The 23,473-nt window shown below is 34.9% G+C and overlaps 2 protein-coding genes across 2 annotated transcripts in view; one reads left to right on the top strand and one right to left on the bottom strand.

The window, feature by feature from the left end:
- Window positions 1–11,375, top strand: part of snx14 (sorting nexin 14) — a 45,658-nt gene extending 34,283 nt beyond the window's left edge. Inside the window, exons 22-30 of the mRNA XM_073852745.1 lie at window positions 426–501; window positions 1,939–1,979; window positions 4,687–4,806; window positions 5,326–5,449; window positions 5,759–5,923; window positions 10,194–10,289; window positions 10,560–10,651; window positions 10,761–10,817; window positions 10,905–11,375. Coding sequence (XP_073708846.1) covers window positions 426–501; window positions 1,939–1,979; window positions 4,687–4,806; window positions 5,326–5,449; window positions 5,759–5,923; window positions 10,194–10,289; window positions 10,560–10,651; window positions 10,761–10,817; window positions 10,905–10,946 — 813 coding nt within the window. The 3' untranslated portion in view covers window positions 10,947–11,375. The remainder of the gene's footprint in view (window positions 1–425; window positions 502–1,938; window positions 1,980–4,686; window positions 4,807–5,325; window positions 5,450–5,758; window positions 5,924–10,193; window positions 10,290–10,559; window positions 10,652–10,760; window positions 10,818–10,904) is intronic.
- nt5e (5'-nucleotidase, ecto (CD73)) overlaps window positions 10,995–23,473 on the bottom strand; it is a 39,001-nt gene continuing 26,522 nt past the window's right edge. Inside the window, exons 8-9 of the mRNA XM_073816835.1 lie at window positions 13,904–14,104; window positions 10,995–13,810 (exon numbers count right to left, since the gene is read on the bottom strand). Coding sequence (XP_073672936.1) covers window positions 13,650–13,810; window positions 13,904–14,104 — 362 coding nt within the window. The 3' untranslated portion in view covers window positions 10,995–13,649. The remainder of the gene's footprint in view (window positions 13,811–13,903; window positions 14,105–23,473) is intronic.

Raw genomic sequence — 23,473 nt, 5'->3', positions numbered from 1 at the left:
AATATGTCAAAGCTTTGCAGAGATACAGCCTCAGAGTAATTTTGGAATCTTGCCTCGCATTTGTTGCGGCACTGTACGAATACAGTTTCATCTATAGACATGAAATCCATAACTCATTGTCAGCACAGTCTAAAGATGATCTGACTCGATTTTGGTGAAAATTGGAAGAACTGTCCAGGACAAGAAAAGCATGTTTTCAACATAAATCCTAATGGCAGACAGGAAGTTTGATTGACTACTGCAAAATTTGTATCTATCTTCTTGGCATGACCAATGGATTATTTTGAGACCAGTTTAATTACAATAGACTAATGCAATGAAAAGTTATTAGCATTTTTGGAAATTTTATCATTAATGGTTAATGAATGGTTTATAATTTTGGACCAATGGGTGACACTCTTACCATATTGATGTGGCATGGTCAGTGTGGGGTGGCAATGGCACACACAAAGTTTGGTGTCAATATGTCAATGCTTTGCAAAGATACAGCCTCAGACACAGGTTGGCGTGATTCCTACAAATTTGTTGAAGTGTTAAGCAATAACAGTTTTCTATATCAACACAAAATCCATAACTAAAGAATAGACCAAAAAATATGTTGAGACCAGTTTCATTAAAATAGCATTTTTTCTAATTTCTTTCTAAGTTTTGACCACAAGGTTGTCCTGAAACTTTTTGAGTACCATCAGGGCATGATGCTGAAGACACAGCGAGTTTTGTAACCATACAGCAATGCATTTGTAAAATATAGCATTTTATGACAAAATTCAAAATGGCCAACACCGAAAATGGCTGACATGGTGAATCACATCGGCTGTCGCTTATTCGCATTACTATGGAATGTGTGCAAGAACATGAGCAAGTTGCTAGCTAATCAAGTTGCTGCCATTTTTAAAGCCCCGCTCACACCACCAGTGACATGATCACGTTAATGTTTAGTGGAGAGCTAGCAACTTCCGGCAACACAAGTTACATTGGAAATTAATCACCACCAGTGACATGATCACATTAATGTTCAGTGGAGAGCTAGCCACTTCTGGCAACACAAGCTACAGTGACAATTAGTGACAGGATGTAGACATATAAACAACATGTAAACAACAAATCAATCAAATGTTACTTACGGAATCTGATTGGATATGTATTGGAAGTTGCCCAGGCTGATGAAGCTGCTAGATAGTCGGTGGTGAGAAAATAGTCTACAACAGTTTATTTGGAGTAAGCCCATAAATCAGTCTGCCAACATGAGTTAAACATTGTCTGTTGAGACAGCTGTGGGGATGTTTGTCAGAGAAAATAGAGAATTCCTTTGTGAAAGATTTAGAGCATAAACTTTCAGATTATTGTAAGAAAATCATGGGATGTGTCCATGCCAGAACTTCCTTCTGATGAACTCTAAAGTTTCATGATCCCTGTGTACTGAAATATATCCTATTGCATTTGCTTAACCTTATTTTGTTTGCCTTTCCTGTGCATTAGAAGGCTGAAACATATGTTAATCTCAGAGCAGCTCTCCTACACCGTTTTATCAGCCGGTACCAAAATCGTACCGTTACCAATATTGTTATTGCAGTGTGTCTCTTGGAACAGGTGGACATAAGAGAAGTTTTATTGCAGTGCTTGAAAGTAACATAAAATGAACAGATGGCTAGAATGGTTCTTGGTTTTCTCTGAGAAAGCCAGCTGAACAACCTCAATGACAATCCCACATTTTTCTTATCCAGTCTGACACAACTTGAGAACATCTGCTAGCAATAATGGAGGAAATCGCACAGTTTAATACATAGAATTATGGTTTATTTAACAAATAGGGGCCAAAAATCCTCTTTTGTCCATTTAGAAATGTTCAGAACATACTGTATAAAAGTCTATAAAGCATGGGAAAAGTAAGCTTTAAATATAATAAATGTACTTAATTGAATTTCTGTTTGTCTGCAGGAAAGATATTTAAGTCTGTGCCAGGAAAACTGATGAAAGAGGTAAGAATTAGAATTTTATTTTCTGTACGTATTTCCACTTTTCAGGCACAATGAACTTCCTTTTCATTGAAAAAGGAAGTTATAACATTGGAAAAGGAATTTCCAAATAAAACTTCCTTTATTTACTTTTTAATTACATATTTCACATTATTCCAAATATAATGCTGTTCTTTGCCAGCTGTTGCTGGATCAAACCCTGCATGGAAGGGGTAGAGCAGGACTGGATCACACAATAAATAAATAAATTTCACCTCTAAAACTGTTGTGAAATTATGGCCTTTCTAAAATCCTCCCAATAGTTAATTTAATGCCAGTTAAGGCCAATAATAACAAATACTATTTCTATAGCCTCTCAGTCCACGGCAGTTAACTGATTCAGTATTTATGCTAAGTAGGGAGTATTCTGATAACATTTGACACAAATTATTATCATAGGAGTTGTCTTATTAAAATTCAATAGAAGGGTGGCGATTCAGTGTTGACAGTAAATGACAGTTATCCTGGCCTGTTTAGGAATGCTGTACAGCTTGTCTTTTATGTTGCTATTGCCAAATCAGTGATACTAGTCCTGTTTTCCCAGATCTACACATTCACAATTTTTCAATGTCTTTCAATGTCACAATGTCTTTATTACTTTATTATACCGCCGTTTTGTCAAGACTGTCTGTTTGTTCGACTAAATGACAGATGGGGGAGTGTTCGGGTAACCTGTTTGACAACAGTAATTATTACAAACAAAGTTACAAACTTATTTCAACAAGGTTTCACCTAGCGTTCAGGAGCGCACGAGATCTTGCGATTTTAAACTTGACGATGATGCTCCTTGAAGTGAAAAGCCGTCTCGCAATGTCACTATAAAGTTGAGTTTATGGTAAAAACCTTCGATAGTGCTTGCATTTACATTGTTCGCTCTTTTATTGCATGTGCTGTTTGTTTGGGTTTCCAATCACGTACATTTGGGAACGCAAATAAAGACTGACGCGCTTTGTGTTGCACTGTTATTATTTGCAAGCGTGCAGCACGTCTCCATTTTCGCAGCTCGCAACAAACTCTTCCTCTGCATAGTTTAGGTTGCTTAACGTTCATTTGGGAAAACAGGGTGTGTTATTTCATTAGATTTGTAATGTAAATCATTTATAATCAATGCCAACACAGAAGAATACGTCTACATTTCTAAATATGCGAATTGTTGTACATCGCGATTTCAAAATAAAAGTTTAAACCCTCCCTCTGAGGTTGCATGTTGCCAAATGTTTGAGTCACTAAATGTTCGAGTCTCGCTGTAAAGTAAAAAATCACCTGGCCATTTGGCGCCATCTGCAGGTATTTGTTATAGACCTTATTCATGAGTAAAAGATGAGCGCCGCCATTACGAATTCTAACGTCAGATTGGATGCTCTTCTGTTCCGGTCTCCATTGGAACCTATTCAAATAGCGTCCATCTGTTTTTAATGTAGCTAAAGTCGGCAGCTTCGTGTCATTTACACACTCATTAAACTTTAAGGAGTGAGGTACTGACAAATGACGGTCATTGCAACATTGCAAAAACATTTTAATAGGTTTAACATTAGATTAACAGCTCGAAATATAGGCTACTTTGACTAGAAACACTGGAGAATGGAAATGCAAAGCATTCTTCAGGTTGAGAGTCAGGCGTGACTTCCGAGTTCAGGAAAAATGTCTATAATACAGTTAAGTTGCCTATGTTCATATTGTGTATAGGCATATTACATTATGTTTTTAAACAGTGTTGTTCAATAAAATCATGTAATTACTTGGTTTATACCTATTTTTATTGTCGGATCATTAGTTTATATATAAATATAGTCATACTAAAGCCTGTTAAAGCCTGATTACTCAGTTTTCAAAATAATCATCAAATAATCGTTACTTACGGCCCTAGATTAGTTAAAACATTTTAAAAAACAACCGCATTGTTTTGCGTTTTGTGATTAAAAGACAAATATTGTGTCATTTAAAATTTCTTAAAAGTAGTATTAAAGTTATTGTCTTGTTCTAGCGAATCGAGTATCTGTATTTTGTTTTGATCTCGCAAACTAAGCGTATTGTCACACCCATAGTGTCTGTGAGCGTGATATAACTTAAAATTTTCCAAGTGTATGATATAGCTTTCATTCTTCAGGTCAATCATATATTTATTTAAAAAAAATTGAATAAGAAAAGCGATAACTTTGGCATAGTATCTGTTCAAATGTTAAGGTTGCCACAGTCATTGCATGCTTTGCATGTGCTGCACTTTATTAGTACTGTTTTGTTTTATTAGTTTATTTATTAGAATTTGAAAGATAATAATGATATTGTTTGATAAGTAAGATCCCTGATTTTAGTCTTTGAAAACCAGAAAAGTCCTTAAAAGTCCTGGAATTTCATTTTGCAGTTGCTGTACGAACCCTGTTTCAAGTGGACAGCAAAGTTTATAACTTAGTCACTTAGTTTGGTGACATTGACATTTTTTTGCTGTACATGTAATGTTTCTAGATTTATTTAGATATATCTTTGTTGGATGAAATAACTATAGTTCTTTAGCATCTGGTGCAAATATCAATACTAATAATATTCTGATAAAAGACAAATATGAGTGTTTTTTGTTTGTTTGTTTCTTTACATTTTAAATTTCTTACAAAATTTGACAAGCATAGAATGCTTTTAATATGACTTCATGTTTATTCTTGCTGGTTTTCTCTAGAAAGGACAAAACCTGGAGCCGTTTATCCAGTCATTCTTCAGTTCTTGTGAGTCTCCCAAACCCAAACCCAGCAGACCTGAACTCACCATCCTCAGCCCCACTGCAGAAAATAATAAAAAGGTGTGTTTACTACTCAAACACTAACATTTATTTGAGTTTATTTCATTTTTTCCTTCTTTTAGGAAAAAATATGTACATTTAAAACCATAGTAGAACATTTATACTTTACAAAAATTCTACACACCTGCTTAAAACATGATTCTTCATAATTATCTGCACTTTCAATTAAGGATTACATGGGAGTTTTGTCCCAAGCTTTAAAAAATGCTCATTTACAGCCAAGGGCAGGCAAATTTTACTCAATTAAATTCACATTAATTTACATTTTCTCAGCAGTGATAATATTTATACTAGCCTCATAACTGAAAAGAAAAAAAGGTGTTTTCATTTTCTTGAAATTTTCTTGAATTCATTTAAAAAGTGTAAAATATTAAAGTATTTAAATATTTGAAGGTGCAGTTAAAATATTTTTTGGGCTAAACCTTGTTTTGTATGTATCGATACAAACTGTACTTAATTAATAGTGTTGTCTGTGTATCTTTCATACTGGAACTAACATTTCCACTCATAACATTTTAGCTATTCAATGAGCTGTACAAAAACAATGCCAATCTACCTGAAGGCCTGGAGAGAAAACACAACCAGAACTACTTCATGGAGCTGATGGAGGTTGATGGATTATATGACTACATGATGTACATAGGTGAGTGAATGTAATTCAAACAAATTTAAGTTTATTCATCATAACACTTAGAAATTAAGTATGATTACAAAAAGCAAACCTCTTCAAAGGAATAGTTTATCAAAAATGAAAAGATACTTGAAAACTACTTGGTACTATGACTCATGCACTTTTCTCTTGAAGTCATATGACTCGAGATGGTATTTTCATGTGATGAGATGAGACACTTATTTCTTTACAGACTGAACAAGAAGTCAAAGTTATTTTTTACACAACAGTATTTCAGTTGTTAATGAAGAATGTGGTAATTTTATTTATTTTTTAACACAGGTCGAGTGGTGTTCCACATGCCTGATTGGCTGCATCATTTTCTGAGTGGAGCTCGTATTCTCTTGAAGAGGACTCTAGAGGCGTATGTAGGGCATTACTTCCAGTTTAAACTAGAGCAGATCATGCAGGAGCATCGCCTCGTCTCACTCGTCACTCTGTTGAGAGGTTTGTGTGCTCAAGTCCACCTATATAAATTCATATCTTTGAGTTCTTTAATACATAATACATGTTACAAGCTCAAATATTGCCTAAATGCATCAACAATTTCCGTATGGAAAGAATAACAGCTAGTTTGTTCCTGGAGGAATGTCATCAGTACCTTATCTGGTCTTATGCATTCCAGGACTTCCTTCCACTTCATTTTAAACATGCACTTTCTGACTTCCCTAAGCACTTCACTTAGGGAATCACCATGGCCATTACTGGAAGTTCAACTGAGCAAAGGAAGTTTCAGCTGACAGACCCCTAGATTTGTACAGAGGGAGGAAGCAAATAGATTCACTTGTGCCTTGTGTAATGTGCAAAATCTGAGTAAGCAAACCTTTAACATTAATCATTCTCAGCTGTTACAAAAAAATTAAAATGAGAACATTTTTTTAAAACTATATTTCACTTTTTTTTTAACTCTTTTTTTTTCATAAACTGAATATTATAAACAGTATTTTAACTGTTTTTTGTTTTAACATTTTAAAGTATGGAAAAGCACAGTGCAAACAGTAGAAGATGCCACTAGCAATGCCAAGATCTTTGGTTCGATTCACAGATTTAGATTTGACAATTTGCAGGCATCAACCCAAAATAAGAAAAAAATCACAAAATTTCAAGAAATACATACAAGAAATACATTTGATTTATGACATTTCTGGAAAAGCATGGGGAAAAAATTGCATTTGGGGACTTTTTCTTTTTTTTTCTTTTTTTTGTACTAGAAAATGAAGAATTTAATGAAAGTAAATTTATCATACAAGAAGTATGTTTTAATTTCAGTTGTTTAGTGATACTTTAGCGATTGACAGACACAATCGAATGAATTCAATGTGAACTTTTTTTTTTTCATTATGTTTTGCTTTTAGGTTTCTTCTCACAATATTCTTAGCATCATATGACAGTCTCAATGACCTTTGCAACAATAAAAAATATACAGACTTTTATGTGCACATGAGAAACCATTAAACTAAGCTTGTAGGACAATGCAAACCTATTGTGCCATCAGCCCATTTTGTGCTGTGGTGTCTTGGGCATCACAAAGTATGTGAAGGGTGCGTACGGGTGCTTGAATTCCTTGAAAATGCTTGGATTTTGGATGAAGTGCTTGAAAGTGCTTGAATATGCAGTTGCATCGGTTTCATATTAATTTGCTTTCATACTAAATAGTTATTTTTTGTTAGGCTTATAATATGTAAAAGAAAAGAAAAAACCCAAACAGCTCCGCTGGAGTCTGCACGTGTGGCTTTAGTGTGATCCGCCGGTCTTTCTTGATGCGCGCCCTCTGATGGAATAGAGTGGCAGATAAAATATGCCGGGAGGTTGTCGCATCAGTCCGTGATGGCTTGAAAATGACAAATACGCATTATGATTAAAACGAGAATTTGGGGCTCGCAAAATCGCCAGCCCGACATCCCGGGGCTGTTGTGTTTTCCAGTCGGGCTACAAAAATGTTTCACCGAACTATCTTTAAGTAGAGGAGCTCCTGCGGGTCCTTAAACACTCCTCCATTTAGTTGTATCAAATTTAAGGCCATAAAATATATAAATATTAAATATTTTAAATATATTAAATAGTATAAGAAAAGGCTTAATTGTAAGTTTAAGAGGTCTTACAGTTAGGGACGGAAAGATGAGAATCACGATAGGGCTGGATAAAACTTCAAAAGGCAATGATGTCACGAAATAAATATGCACGCTGCAGGTTTCAAAGTCAAAACGCGGCACGGATGTCTTTATATGAATGTATCTGAAGGGACCGACTGTCCCCAGAAACGTGTCGTTGGCATTTTCATTCAATGCCTGATAAAACAGCGTTAATGCTGCTTTGTGTGCAGCCCTTAGGCTACTAGGGAAACCGTAATATTTCAGAGCTCCTAAAGCGCCCCCTCGTGACGGAGAATGAATCTGCGAATTTTCAGCTGTTTGTAGTCTGATTATTATAAATATCGACCCATGTTTTTATGCAGCAAACACATAAGAGTTGTAAATGTGAAGGAAGTTAATGTGCTTTCTAAAAATCTAAACAATTAAGACAGTAATATTTATGTTTTAATTAAATATAATAAATTATATCCTTGATTTATCCCTTTTAATAGTATAAAGGCTGAAATGCCATTTTTTTGTGAAAATCTGAATTATAAATCATGTCATTTTATGGCTTAATATGTTACCGTACATTGTCCAACCCACTCATACTGTGTTCATTTTACTTGTGCAGCTCTTAAAAAGGGTCATAAATTGCCTTAAATTGATATTTAAAAATTCTGCAGATACACTGTAAATAGTGAAAAAAAAATCATTCCTTGATATTTGTGAATTGAAAATATTTTTATTGACATTTAGACTCCTATCTGATTTTCTATGATTAAAAAAAGGTATTTTTTATTTGGGCTAGTTACATTTTTCTTTTTGACTACATTTTAGTAATTTTAGGCTGAAATGTAAATGTATTTGTGAAAAACTTTCAAGTTTTAGAAAATTTTAGAAACTTTTCAAGTTTTAGAATTTTAGTTTAGTATCATATTTTTTTACAGTCATTTTATACAAGTCATTAATATGTTACCATAGACATTGCCCTACTCCACTCATACATGTATTACTATTATTTGTGCAGGTCTTAAAGAGCCTTTAAATTTTATTTTTAAAAGATTGCAGATACTCTGTAAATTATATTAATTAAATATTTTAAATTATATAATTTGTATGTTGGCTATTTATATTAGGCAATGCTATATGCAATCCAGACATATACACATTTAATAGCACAACAACATCTGATTTAAAATGAAGAACTCATGTATGTGAATATGTAATTTACCACAGTGCTGGAAAATCTTGAAAATGCACCTTAAAAGTGCTTGAAAAGTGCTTGAATTTTACTTTGGAAAAGGTGTAAGAACCTTGTGTTAAAGAGACCTAAGGCCTTGAAATATGACCCACTGCCCTAGCGAAAGCCACATTTTGAACACTTATATATACTTTTACATTTTTATAGACCTTTAAACTTGGCAAATAGGACAATGCACACAGCCGTATTATACCATCAGCCCATTCCATGCCATGTTTTCTCTGCTGCCACAGCAGGGGATGTGTTAAATTGGATATTAGGCTTTGATTATAGTGGTACTACCATAAGGAAATCCAAATTTTAAGCAAGTAGATCTGTATTAATTCATATGCATCCATGTTATCGCTTTATTCATAGTAAGATGGCAGTGATGCACAAAGGAAGTAGGTTATATTAAACTAGAAATTGTAATGCCTAAAGCATGCAAAAAATTCCCATGCACATATGAATTTTTTTCTTGAGGGCACAAAATAGTTTGCATGCAAAAGTCTGTATTTTTATTATTAATTTTATTTTAGGGGCTCTGTATGTTGCCACTTCAATGAAAAATCAATTAAAAAAAACTGAAAAAATGAACCTATTTACTGATGATTGTAACATATACCAGTTATAAAGCTGACAATAGTGTTGTATGAACCTTTTATGTTAATTATGGTCTGAAAATACTGAGAGGTTTGGAAAATGTGAGTCTGGAAAAGTATGGAATTTTGAAATGGAAAATGTGTAGGAACCACTGATCTATATATATATATATATAATATATTCTCTATTATAGATCAGTGGTAGGAACCCTGTATAAAGCATGCACACTTGTGGCAACTCCATATCCTACAATGCAACTCTTGCGACCGTTTCCACCCCACACAGCTCTAGTGTATGATAAGAGTCAACTCATACTTAAAACTACCTTGTTACTATTTTGTTTGTGGAAGTGTTCCCCAACAACTCATAGGCCCATTCCCAAAGGCCTATAGAATGGTGCATAAAATCATTATGGGCAAATAATAAATAATAAATCATCTTTGCAAATTCTGGCTTATCAAGTGCTTAGGACGTTCCATTTAAAGTGTTTGCATTCTGCCAGTATTGGCCATTTGCACAGTGTAAGGAGTCGCAGTCAAGTCCACAGGATGGAGCAAATTAGTAAGAAAAGGGCAATAATATGTGAAGTGGAATGCAGTACTGGATCTGCAAACAAGCTGATGAGTTTAATCAAGTGTTTTATTGGAAAGACAAATGCAATTTGCTGTGTTGTTTGTGTACCTCCAGGAGCAAGGTTAGGAAACACTCTTATCCCTGCAAATTCAGCAAGAATTTTGTTAAACTGTTGATCATGGGTAGATTTGTGTTCTTCAACTCATCAGATTGTGCAACTCTGCAGATGCTGTTTTCTGTGAGAGCACAGAGGAACGTTCTCCTGAGGACAAACACAGACGAGCCAAGCAGACTTTTGAGGAGATGATGAACTACCTGCCAGGTACCTCAGTTATCGGTTGTTTGTGGCAAGCCCTGTTTAAAGCCCGACCCTGAGTATATTTTCCATCCGTGTCGAGATGTCATTTGAAGGTTCATTGAAATTAGCAATTAATACAATTAATAAAATGTACCTAACCGTATAATGGAGTGCAGTAAGCATTTAAAAGGGAGGAGAAAACATATCTGCAAATATTGTTAGCTGATTAATCAGCCTATCATGTTGACAAAAACTTTAGATGAACATCCCTAATTGATGTGTGGTGTTTCTCAGATTTAGTTGGAAAATGTATCGGCGAGGAAGCAAAGTATGAGGGCGTCAAGATGCTTTTCAATGCCATTCAGCAGCCACTGCTCAACAAACAGGTACAAACTGGTGTACACTCATCGTACTAATGTCATTTCCTCAAACATTCTTGCTTTAGTCGCCTTTTCTCTTTCATTGATCTTCCATTGATTTCTTGTTTGCTAATAGATTACGTATTTGTTGCTTGACATCGCGGTCCAGGAACTGTTCCCAGAACTCAGTGAGGTATCTCTCGCATAACATAGCCACACTGTGACACAGAGCAGCTCATGATGCTTATTAATAAAGCTTCTGCTGTTTTGTCTTTCGTAGAATCAGAAGGGAGGTCTCTCCGTGTCCACTAAATGGATGTAAAACATTATGGGACTCAACATCAACATTATAAAGCGTTTACTGCACTACTAAAATACAATTATTTATTTACTTTAAAGGGGTTGTATGACATGATTATTCATAGAATCATTGGCCTGCCTTATTTTTCCAGTCTACATTAAATTGTGACAGCATTACAACAAAAGGTTTGGATCAGGTAGATTATGTGTGATTCAACCCATTCATTATCAGTGTGATAACATTCTTCAGACAAGATGTAAATAAACAATTTTAAACTCTTTGATTATCCCTGAAGATACTCAAAAAGACACAAAATGCAGTTAAAAACAATACAAAACAGAACTGAGACATGTCACACAGTTAAGAGCCATGTGCAAAATAAAAGTACTGAAAAAATGTTTTGTAAATGTTCTGGCTTTGCGCTCAGTAAATAAAATCTTAATATATACAGCTGCTTTGTCCATGGTCATTTGTATTACAATAAATGAATAATGTGTGTGTATATATAATCGGTAACACTTTATAATAACGTTCAGTTGTAAGTCTTTTATAAGTGATTAGTTAATGATGAAATAATCATTTACAAAACATTCACAAATGATTATTAAGTGATATGCTAACAATTTGTGCATGTTTTGTTAATTAATTTACAAGTCATTTACTAATTAATTTACAAGTAATTAGTTAATGATGACCTAATTATTTACAAAACATGACTATGTGTTTATAAATTATGAATAAGTGATATGTTCATTTTATTGTAAGTACTATGCTAACGATTTACCCATCTGTCGTAAATTATCTGAAAAATGGCATATCATGAAATAATCAAACAGATCCTTAGTAAATGGTTAAAAATTACTAGTTAACCCCTTAACTGTCACCCCCATTTTTTAAGTTTATCCAAACTTAAATTGTAATTCATGAACACTTTGGATCTAAGGTAGGTCTCTTTTTAAAGAAAACAATCAGCAGATTACTGCAGAAGCGAAAAAAAAAAGTATTAACAAATTACAGAAGTTTAAATTTACTGTAAAGATAATACACTGTACAATTTTTATATTTTATGTAAAATACATATTGTACATAACAGGTTTTATCCTAAATTTGATATCAATTTGAAGTCTTAAATCTAAATAAGTTATTCCAAAATTTGAAGTTGATATGAAAACAAATTTGAAGTTCCTGTGAAAGTTTGTTTAGGGCGTTATAAAATACTAAATAACCTTATATAATTCATACACTACATGATGCTTAGTGCATAAGTACATAGTGAATAAGTGCAGAGTGTATAGTGCGTCATTTGGGGTGCAGATCATGTTTGCCAAATAAAACATCTTTACCCTCACCAGTCAGCCCTTACATTGCAGTACACCCTACACAGTATTCAAAAGCTGTTGATGAATAAATAATGAATAAATCATTTACAACACTTTCTGCATCCCCTAATCTAAAGTGTAAACTACTCATCAGTTGTAAATGTTTTAAAAACCTGCCGGATACAGGTTGTGTGGGCATCCGGTGGGTATACACACTGGGTGAAAGACCTTTGAATAATGAGTAAAACATTTACAACTGATGAATTGTTTACACTTTAGATTAGGGGATGCAGAAAGATTTGTAAATAATTTATTCATGATGTGATCTTCAGTGAAGGATAAACATTTAAATGATTGATATTTTAATTATTTTTAAGTGACAAATAATATATTAACTAGTAACAGATTAACCACTTACTAAGGATCTGTTTGATTATTTCATGATGCTATTTTTTTTAAGATAAATTACGACAAATTTGTAAATTGTTAGCCTATTACTTAATAATCATTTGTGAACATATAATCATGTTTTGTAAATTATTAGTTCATCATTATCTAATCACTTGTAAATGATTTATATCTACAAAACATATATAAAAATACTAACATATCACGTATTAATCACTTATGAATGCATGGTGATGTTTTGTAAATGATCAGTTCATCATTAACTAATTACTTGTAAATGACTTGTAAATGAATTAGCAAAACATACACAAATTGTTAGCATATCACTTATTAAACATTTATGAATGTTTTGCAAATCATTATTTTATCATTAACTAACCACTTATAAATGACTTCCAACTGAACGTTATTATAAAGTGTTACCCATTAATCTAGTTACAAATAAATGCGTTATAAAAATATGAATAGCTACCCTAGGAAAGAGGATGGAGATTTCTTGCCAGTGAACAAAAAGGATCAGATTGATAAAGTCAACAAATTAAATCATACTACTATGATATAAGATGTAAATTCTACTTTAATAGTCGAATTAATAGTATAAATAGTATAATAAATTTGTAATTTATTTTTACATTGCAATCATGAGAATTTGGTTTTGATTAGCTGAATTATTATGAAATATTACAAAAAGTCTTAATGGGATTTTGGAATGAAATATGATCTGGACATTTCTTTGTGAGATTCAGCATAGTATGCCCTCTATGAATTCTATGAATTATATATGAGGTATAGAAAATCCCTGTATAGAAGATCTTTATAGAAAAAGAACTAGTGTAACGAGATGAGTGACTTTCTTTGATCCTTACTACATCACAGTGTTTGCTTCTATGACAGTAACTAATCTTTGGGTTAAATGCTTCTTTTTTTTCTCTCTCTCTCTGACTGTACAATTACACACAAATGGCTACATGTTTTTTCACAAGTACATAACAAATTACTAAACAAACATGACCCAGAGTACCCACACCAGCAGAATGGTAGACATATATCCTCGATGTCCAATACAAGAGCTCGCAAATTGAATCCTTCCTTCCACAGCTGGATGAACTCTTTTTCTCTCTGTGATGTAGCTGGCAACAACTGCTATATCCAGGTCGCCTACAGAATATGGTATAGAGCATATTGTAATACTGCAAAAATGATGTATATATGATGAAATGTGCAGTTAAATGTGCATATATAATGACTTACCGCTGTCATGCTTGAGTTTCTGTTGTTTTATCATAGAGTATCCATCTCCTCCGTCCGCTAGGTAAGAGGGCAGCACAACTTTATACACCTTCTTGGGGATAAGCGGTTCATAACGGGGCACTCGACACTCAGTGCAGAGCACATTCACGCTTTTAACACTGTTTCCAGATGGTTTTGATAAATCATACACCAGCTGAAACCCTGCAGAGGAATTATAAACATAACAAAATGAATATGGGTTTATCTGAATTAACACAATATTGTCAATATAAATCAGTATGGACTGGCTTTTATGATTCTTTAAATTAATTTTGAGATGATTTAACATTAAAAGATAGAGCGAGGTGTGATGTAAATTTGCTAAATGCAAATCATTAAATATTGTTCAACTGTTTTATGATAGAAATGTTAAATGACAACAGCTATATCCAGTGATGCAAACTACTCGACATTTTTCTCAGGAAAAGAGGTTAAAGCTGCATGTGTGAATTACCTGTGTCTGTCTCTACCAACAATGAAGATAAGTTGAGGTTAGTTATTTTAAAAACAATTTTGCCCCTCATTGCTGAGAAATATAATGAAATTTGTGCGTATATACACTACCAGTCAAAAGTTTGGACACACTTCCCCATTCTCTTTAACGGGGGAAAATAGCTATTTTTAAAATAACTAACCTCAACTTATATACATTGTTTGTTACTGATAACGTAGAAATTAAGAGTGTAAGTAACGGTCAGTCACTGCTAATCAAATGCCTTTTATTAATTGATCATCAGCAAGTGTGAGCACCTCCAAAAGTCTGCTTTTTGGCAGTTTGGCTGGTCTGGAACCAAGGAGGTATGACTTCAGTGATAATCTTAGAGAAGCAATTGTTGGAACAGTAATACAGCTATTTCCAAACAATTTGAAGTCCATCATTTTACAGTGAGGAAGTTTATTAACAAGTGGAAGACATTCAAAACAGACACCAATCCTCCCAGGAGTGGATGTCCCAGCTAATTCTTCCCAAGATCTGACCGTGTAACGCTCAGAGAAATGGCAGACAACCCAAGAACTTCACTGCAGATTCTAAAGGTCTCAGTTAACATGTTAAATTATAAAGTTCATGACAGTACAATTAGAAAAATATGGGACAAGTATGGCATGATTGGAAGGCTTGGCAGAAGAAAGCCTCTTCTATCTAAAAAACATGACAGCATGTTTTTAGGTTTGCAAAGTTGCATCTGAACAAACCAAAAGACTTGTAGAACAATGTGCTTTGAACAGATGAGACTAAAGTGGAGATGTTTGGCCATAATGCACAGTGCCATATTTGGTGAAAACCTAAAGAACATAACAGCAAAAACACCTCATACCAAAAGTACACATGCAGGTGGATGGCTGATGATTTTGGGCTTGTTCTGAGCCAGGACCTCGGGACCACCTCACAGTCAATAAGTCGACCATGAATTCTTCTGTATACCAAAGTTTTCTAGAGTCAAATGTAAAGACATCCATCTGACAGCTAAAGCTTTGCCAACATTAGGTCATGCAACAGGGCAATGATCTAAAGCACACCAGCAAATCTACAACAGAACGGCTGAAAAAGAAAATAATCAAGTGGTTGCAATAGCCCAGTCAAAGTCCAGACCTCATCCTGACTCAAATGCTGTGGTGAGAGCTGTGCATAAACAAATGCCTACAAACCTCAATAACATTAGAAGAGTGGGCCAAAATTCCTCTAGAACGATGCGAGTGACTAACAAAGTCATATAGAAAATGATTACTTAAAGTTATTGCTGCTAAAAGTGGATCTACAGGCAACTGAAACATAGGGTGTCCTAACTTTCTCACACATAACTTTCCATTTTGGCTTTATTTTTGTTAAATAAATAATGACATGGTCTTATATGTTATGTGATGTTGTTCATCTGAGGTTTTATTTTCCAAATTTTAAGGCCTTTGAAGTACTTGACATAGAAAATCATGGAATTCAGTAGGGTGTCCTAACTTATATATATATATATATATATATATATATATATATATATATATATATATATACACAGTGCCTTGCAAAAGTATTCATACCTCTTCATTTTTTCACATTTTGTTTTGTTGCAGCATTATGTTAAACTGCTTTAAATTAGTTTTTCCCCACATCAATTTACACTCCATACACCATAATAATGACAAAGCAAAAACCAGATTTACAAATTTATTAAAAATAAAACACTGAAATAAGTACATTGCATAAGTATTCATACCCTTAACTCAGTACATAGTTGAAGCACCTTTACAGCCTCAAGTCTTTTTGGGTATGATGTGACAAGCTTTGCACATCTGCATTTGGCAATTATCTGCCATTCTTTGCCTCACCCATCAAGCTCTGTCAGCTTGGATGGGGGCTGGCAGACATTTTCTAGAGTCCTAGTTGTTCCAATCGTCTTCCATTATGGATAATGCTTCTGTGAACCTTCAATGCAGCAGATTTTTTTCTGAACTCTTCCCTAGATCATTGCCTTAACGCAAGTCTGTCACTGAGCTCTACAGGCAGTTATCTTGACCTCAGGACTTGGTTTTTGCTCTGATATGCATTTTCAGCTGTTAGACCTTTTCTGAGAGGTGTGTGCCTTTCTAAATCATACTCATTCAAATGAATTTGCCACAGTTTAACTCCACTCGAAGTGTAGTAACATCTAGAAGCAATATGAATGCTCCTGAGCTAAATTTCGAGTGTCCCAGAAAAGGGTATGAATACTTATGCAACGGGATCTTTTCAGTTTTTTATTTTTAATAAATTTGCACAAATGTTAAAAACCTATTTTTTGCTTTGCCATTATGGAGTAGGGAGTGTAGATTGATGTGGAAAAAAAGTAATTTAAAGTAGTTTAACATAAGGCAGCAACATAACAAAATGTGAAGAAAATGAAGGGGTATGAATAATTTCACAAGGCACCGTGTGTGTGTGTATATATATATATATATATAAATAAGAAATATCACACGAGTAGACGTGAGATATGGTGATTCTGCTGTGATTCGGTCGTAGGCACGAGGCCACAGGCAATCACAGCGTGCCATTATCCATGTCTATGAGTGTGTAGGATTACAAATTTAAGAAATGTTGATCATATGTTCTGACATAGCTTCACAGGAAAATCTAAAGTGAAGTATATTCTATTTAGCTTCTAAAGGTACAGATGATGACATTCTAAGAAGATCAAATCAGGCAGCCCAGGTGTCTGAGACATTAACCTTTTGTTCTCAAGCTACAGCGATGCCTTTGTCTCTATGATAATGTGAAGGTATGGGCAATACTGTCAGACTGATTGGATTAGCACCTATGCCTATGAATGACACTGTTATGATAATGAGATCAGGGCTGGGGAACTCTGGTAACGGGCTGATTCCTGTACTGCATTTGCATGCTTTGTTTAGATTGACTCCACCTCTATGTAATCCTCCCCCTGGAAATGTATTTAAACTGTATTGTATCTGACATTAGTCAGACGACTTTTGATGACTGCAGCGAACGAACAGCTAGGATCTCAATAAAGAGAAACTTCTGCTTCAAGATATCCAAAACGTCTCCTGGTCTCTGAGAAAAGTTCACAACAGTTTTGGTGCCGTGACCCGGATAGAGTTCCAGCTTCTTCACCTGAATCCAGATTGAAACAGCAAGCTCAACAGAAGATCTGCTTTCAAGACTGCATCTTTTGGAATCCAGAGCGAAACTTCCAGCTGAACAAAGATTTCCATGAATCTTCCTTTACAACCAAGGGTTGGTGAGTGCTACTCTATTCAAAAGAACCGCTAAAGACCAGTACATATAGTTATCCTCTGCGCCGTCAGAGAAGAGTTAACAGACAGCTGTAGGGTTTAGTTAACTAAGTTATCCTCTAAAGGTGTTCTTTTAGAGATGAAAAGTTACCCTCTGTTAATTCAGGGAAGTTTAGCATTACGTGCTAAAGTTGTTTATCCTCTTTCACTCAGGGAAGGTTAACATTACGTTAATATTTGTTCACCCTCTGTTTTTTTGGCAGGGAAGAATTGGTTATCCTCTGTTCACCCAGGGAAGTTTAGCATTACGTGCTAAAATTGTTTATCCTCTGTTTCAGGGCAGGGAAGATTAGCATTACGTGCTAATATCTGTTATCCTCTGTTTTAAGCAGGGTAGTTTAGCCTTAAAGTGCTAAAATTTGTTATCCTCTGTTTTGGCAGAGAAGTTTAGCATAAAGTGCTAGTAGTTTGTGTTGTCCTCTGTTAATTCAGGGAAGGTTAACAATAGTTGATCTGTGTTAACAAGCGTACCCTCTGTTGATCAGAGAAGTTTTAGTGTTGTGATTGCGTGGTAGCAAAGAAACTTGAAAAATGGTTAGAAAGAATGCTAGGCTAATTCCAACCACAGAGAAAGGTGGACTAGCTACGCCATTATGGACAGACGATGAGTTTAAATCATTGTTAGGAAAGCATATGGACTCAATAGTGACTGAGTCAGTAAAATTTGATTTGACAAAGAAATTTGGTATTGATCCAGATAAAGTTTGGTCAATTGAAGAATGCAAAAAGGTACTCGGAACATGTATCCGAAAGAAAAACCTAAAAGGCATTATCTGCTGCCACAGAGAATTTACACTATCATTAGCACAAGAACAAGCTCAGTGTATCACTAAGTTGAAAGAACAAAACCAACAGCTGCACACTAGATTGTCCCGTTTCACTAAAAAGGTGGGCTATAACCAGGCTTCAACCAAAAGTGATTCAAAAGACCAACAGTCAGATGAAAGCTATCCTGACTTACAGTCTTCATGTAGACCAGAAGACAGTAGCAATACTGTAACAATGGAGAAAGATGCAGTGAATTCAGTGAAGGTATGTGGTGCTAGGAGAAGATCTCAGGGAATTGAGAAAATTGAAGGTGTTTCTCCAAACTCTTCTGTTGTCCCAGTACAAATGGTTGCCAAAGCGCTAAGACCTAAAGACATAGAGAGATTGTCCCAGAGCTTACCTTCAGCACGCACACATTTTTCAGAATTTAGAAGAACATTGAACAGCAAAATGCTTCTTTATGGCATGTCGTTAACAGAAGTCACACAGCTGATGTCACAAATTCTAACTGAATCTGAATTCAACAGTTTTGAGTCTGCTGTTACTTCTGAACTACAACATGCCAATAAAGGCGATTTGAGAGAAGGTGTTTTAAAAATTCTAAAGAATATCATAGGACCCAAAACAGACTGGTCCAGAATCACTAACTGTGTGCAAAAGAAGGATGAAACTGTAAGTGAGTACACTGAAAGGTTTTGTCAGTCAGCTGCAGCATACAGTGGAATAGTTGACACTCCAGAGAAGGTGCTAGATGATAAAGGACCACTAGCTCGTACATGGTTTGATGGCCTTTTAATTGAATATAGAAATGCACTGCCTTTCTTAGATCTCACATGGTCCAATAGAACCCTGCAAAGCAACTTGGACAGGTTAGCTATTTGGGAAAGAAACTCTGATGTTAAAGCCAGAGTAAAGATTGCAGCAGCTTCCTTTAAGTTGAAAACAGAGAACCGACAGGAAAGTAAATGTCCTAAGAGAGAGGGTAGTTGTCATTACTGCGGTAAACCTGGACACAGGATGAAAGAATGCAGGAAAAACAAAAAATACGTAAAAGAAATGAACAATGTAAATCAGCTTTTACACAGTCTGCTAGCAATGCTAAAACAGCACCTCCCCACTACACCAAACTCACTGGGCAGCTTGCTGAGGTGCTAACCGTTAAGGCTGTGAATTCTTAATTACCCCAGTAATCTACAACAAAGATGAAAGACTCTTTGTTAACAGAACAAAGGGAAGTTGAATATCACTCCCCCCAAACTTGGGGACACTTGGTTAAGAACACTCACAGCCATACCAGAATATTCTATTCAGTCACCCATCCTCTGTTATGATGTCTACCAGGACTGATGTCTAATTAGAGGACTGAAATGTAGTGATTGCATTGTTTTGGAAATACATGTATTTTTGTTCTGCATTAGGAACTTATGTCTCACACTATACAGTGTGCACAACACTTAAAGGGACAGATTAGGACACACAAACCAGTGAGGAGGCCAGGAAAGAACCGAAGTGCAATAGGCCTCGGGGGCCAATCCTGCGGTGAACATTTCCTGATAGGTTTTTCCCCTTTAGTACTTTCAATCCCCACCTCACTGGTCTATTAGGTGTCAAATTAAGATTAGGTTAAGAAGAAAAAACACTATACGATCACTAGAATTTTAATGTAATAAATAAAACCACTATACGATCAACAGAAGTCTAAAAGTGTCTATGCATGAATACTGCTGGTCTGCTGTTTCTTTGTTTTCTTGTGTTTCAGGTGTGTATGCCAATTCATCTTCATAAGAGAAACCCTGGTGTGAAGCATCACTTCAGACATCCATGAACAAGCTTCATGAGGACAAAGAGTCATCTGAGTGAATCTACGTGGGAAACGGACTACAGAAAACAGACAGCTTCACAGCTATTCAGGCGCCATAGACTTCAAGACTTCCACTCTTACGCTACATGATTTTCTGTGACATCATGTAGTTTGTACGACATTTCACCATCCCTTGTCGTATGTGTCAACAGTTATGGTTCTGAAAAGAACTATTACACCTACGTAAATCTAGGACAAGACACAGGATAATGTTATATGTGCCTGTAACTTTTACAAGTTACATGACTGCAAGATGGGGCTTATGTTAACCAACATAGGCTACAGAATGGACTTATGGAGGTTTAAATTTGTTTTATGTGAGAGTTATTAGAACTCTCAAAGAGGGGATTGTAGGATTACAAATTTAAGAAATGTTGATCATATGTTCTTACATAGCTTCACAGGAAAATCTAAAGTGAAGTATATTCTATTTAGCTTCTAAAGGTACAGATGATGACATTCTAAGAAGATCAAATCAGGCAGCCCAGGTGTCTGAGACATTAACCTTTTGTTCTCAAGCTACAGCGATGCCTTTGTCTCTATGATAATGTGAAGGTATGGGCAATACTGTCAGACTGATTGGATTAGCACCTATGCCTATGAATGACACTGTTATGATAATGAGATCAGGGCTGGGGAACTCTGGTAACGGGCTGATTCCTGTACTGCATTTGCATGCTTTGTTTAGATTGACTCCACCTCTATGTAATCCTCCCCCTGGAAATGTATTTAAACTGTATTGTATCTGACATTAGTCAGACGAATTTTGATGACTGCAGCGACGAGCAGCTAGGATCTCAATAAAGAGAAACTTCTGCTTCAAGATACCCAAAAACGTCTCCTGGTCTCTGAGAAAAGTTCACAACAAGTGTGATATTGCATTTTTACAACAGTTAGATGGCATGAGCGAGTAAATACATAAAATAACAATGGAATGTCTTTAAAAGCCCTCTTTTGTGCAGATCTACTTCCTTCCGCAGTTTACCACAGTTTACCAGCTGAGCCAAAGCTGCTTTGCTTCATTAAAAGCTTATTGTATTACTGTATTAAAAGCTCACTGTATTATGTACAGTATTATGGGAGAGAGATGGACTGGGCAAGTGTTACCTGAATCTGATACAGCATTCATTCTTCAGATTGGTCTTGTATTCACAATAAACATTAACACAAGGCTAAAAGTAGCTCATAACTTGCCGATTTAGGAGAAAATCTTAAAAATGATGGGTGTGTCAATCCTAAATTTAGCACTCCTAAATTTTTGCTCTAAGAGTATTTTTTTAAAACTAGCTCCTAAATTTGTGAAATGTTAGGAGTAGTGAAAAGTCCTCCTAAGTCACTAAGACCAAATCGCAAACTAGGCCTATCCTCTCTGCTGAAAAAAAAAACAAACAAAAAAAAACAATCATCACAGAAACTCTAATTGTTTCCACTACAAATAACATTACAAATTTTACAAACCATCAAAATTTTTAACCATTAATAGATGGTTTCCTGTACTGTTTTTTGGGACATATTCCATCAGGATTTGGTGGTTTTAACAAGCCACCAATAGAAGGTGACCAATTATCAGTAGAAATTACAAGGCACCATTATAGTTACCATTAAAACCAATACAATTTCTATTATGACCAGTAAAAACATTACAAATTTTAAGTTTTTTAAATATTTTTTTAGCATGGCTAAAATGGCTGTTGCCAGCAATCTGTCTCAGAACGTAAACATTTTAGGAACATGTGGCATTTATTGGCACGCATATGTTTTCCCGCACATCTTTTTTGGTTTTGGAGGTTATTTATATTAATTTTCATTTGATTATATCCTTGTTTTCATTAACAGGTTGGGTAAGAAGCTGTTCTTGAGTCCAGTTCATTTTTTTTTTTTTTTTACATTTGCATGTCTTATTATCAGCCATGATTATTCTAGTCGGTCAATTAAAATATTGTTTATATGCATATCTGCTAATTGTTTACGAGAAGCACACATATAAGAGGCTGACAATTAGCTGAACACATACTTGTTTAATTAGTGACACTAATTGACATTAGTGGCAACATCTTTATTTTTAAACTTTTATTTGAAAATGGCAACATAATATCGCCCTCTACAATATTTTTATGAATAAATCTGATGGAGACCCCTCCCCTATCAGCCAACCACTGTATGCATAGTTAGTTAGCATGCTTACATCATCCATAGCAACAAGGTCAACCCCGCCCTTACTCTTAATGTAATACTTCTCTTTATTCTTTAGTAAAAGTTTGTCTCAGCAGCTTTGTGAATAGGTTTTAAGAGAAAATTCTTAGCTAAAAACTTTTACTGCTATTTAGGAGAACTCTTAGTGGTAAGATAAAACGTTTTGTGAATACGTGCCCTGATGAGGAAAACATTACCTTTGTCGTAACATTGATATCCTTTAAAGGTGATTTTGCAGCTCAGTGCATTTATTCACTGCGTCAAGCTGTTGTTGAAACAAAAAAAATAACTTATGTTTATAGCGTTAACTTTTAAATGTAAAAGTCTTTACTGCTGACTCATAAAAATAGTTTCTTGTTGCCATCTACTGCGGAACAATGTAACTAACATCACTATCATAAACACGCACCGTCTCTCAATACTAAACACTATTATTAAATACTATTATTTATATAATAATTTGAATAATATTTAATAAACAACAACAACAGCCATTATAAAGTTGCTAGGCAATTCAGTCAAAAGTACATGTGCTGATATACAGCATTGAATATACATAAACATGAGATTTTGCTAAAACTATCTTCTCTGGAAAAATGATAGATTAATCAGACCAAAGACTACCGTTAGATTTACCCATAACGAATTAAATTTTTTCATGTGTAACCACTATAGAGACATCAGAGCCAGCTGTAAATTCCAGAAGATCTGGCCAAGGTGAGATGCATAATTTAAAATAGATGTTAATTTTATTGTATTTTAACTATAAACAAGTACATTCTCAAAAGAAAACCTCTTAAAACTACATTCCGTGACACAAAAACAGTAATATTTATAACATGATACTGGATTTGGGCGTTCACCATGACACTTGCAGTAAGAAGTACCGCAAACGGAGTGATACGATTACAAACTGTAAAATGGCT

This window comes from Garra rufa, chromosome 13 (assembly GCF_049309525.1).
Source record: "Garra rufa chromosome 13, GarRuf1.0, whole genome shotgun sequence".
In the NCBI taxonomy this organism is placed as follows: domain Eukaryota; kingdom Metazoa; phylum Chordata; class Actinopteri; order Cypriniformes; family Cyprinidae; genus Garra; species Garra rufa.
Note: the sequence above shows the minus strand (reverse complement) of the source record. Positions and strands in the feature narration are given on the sequence as shown.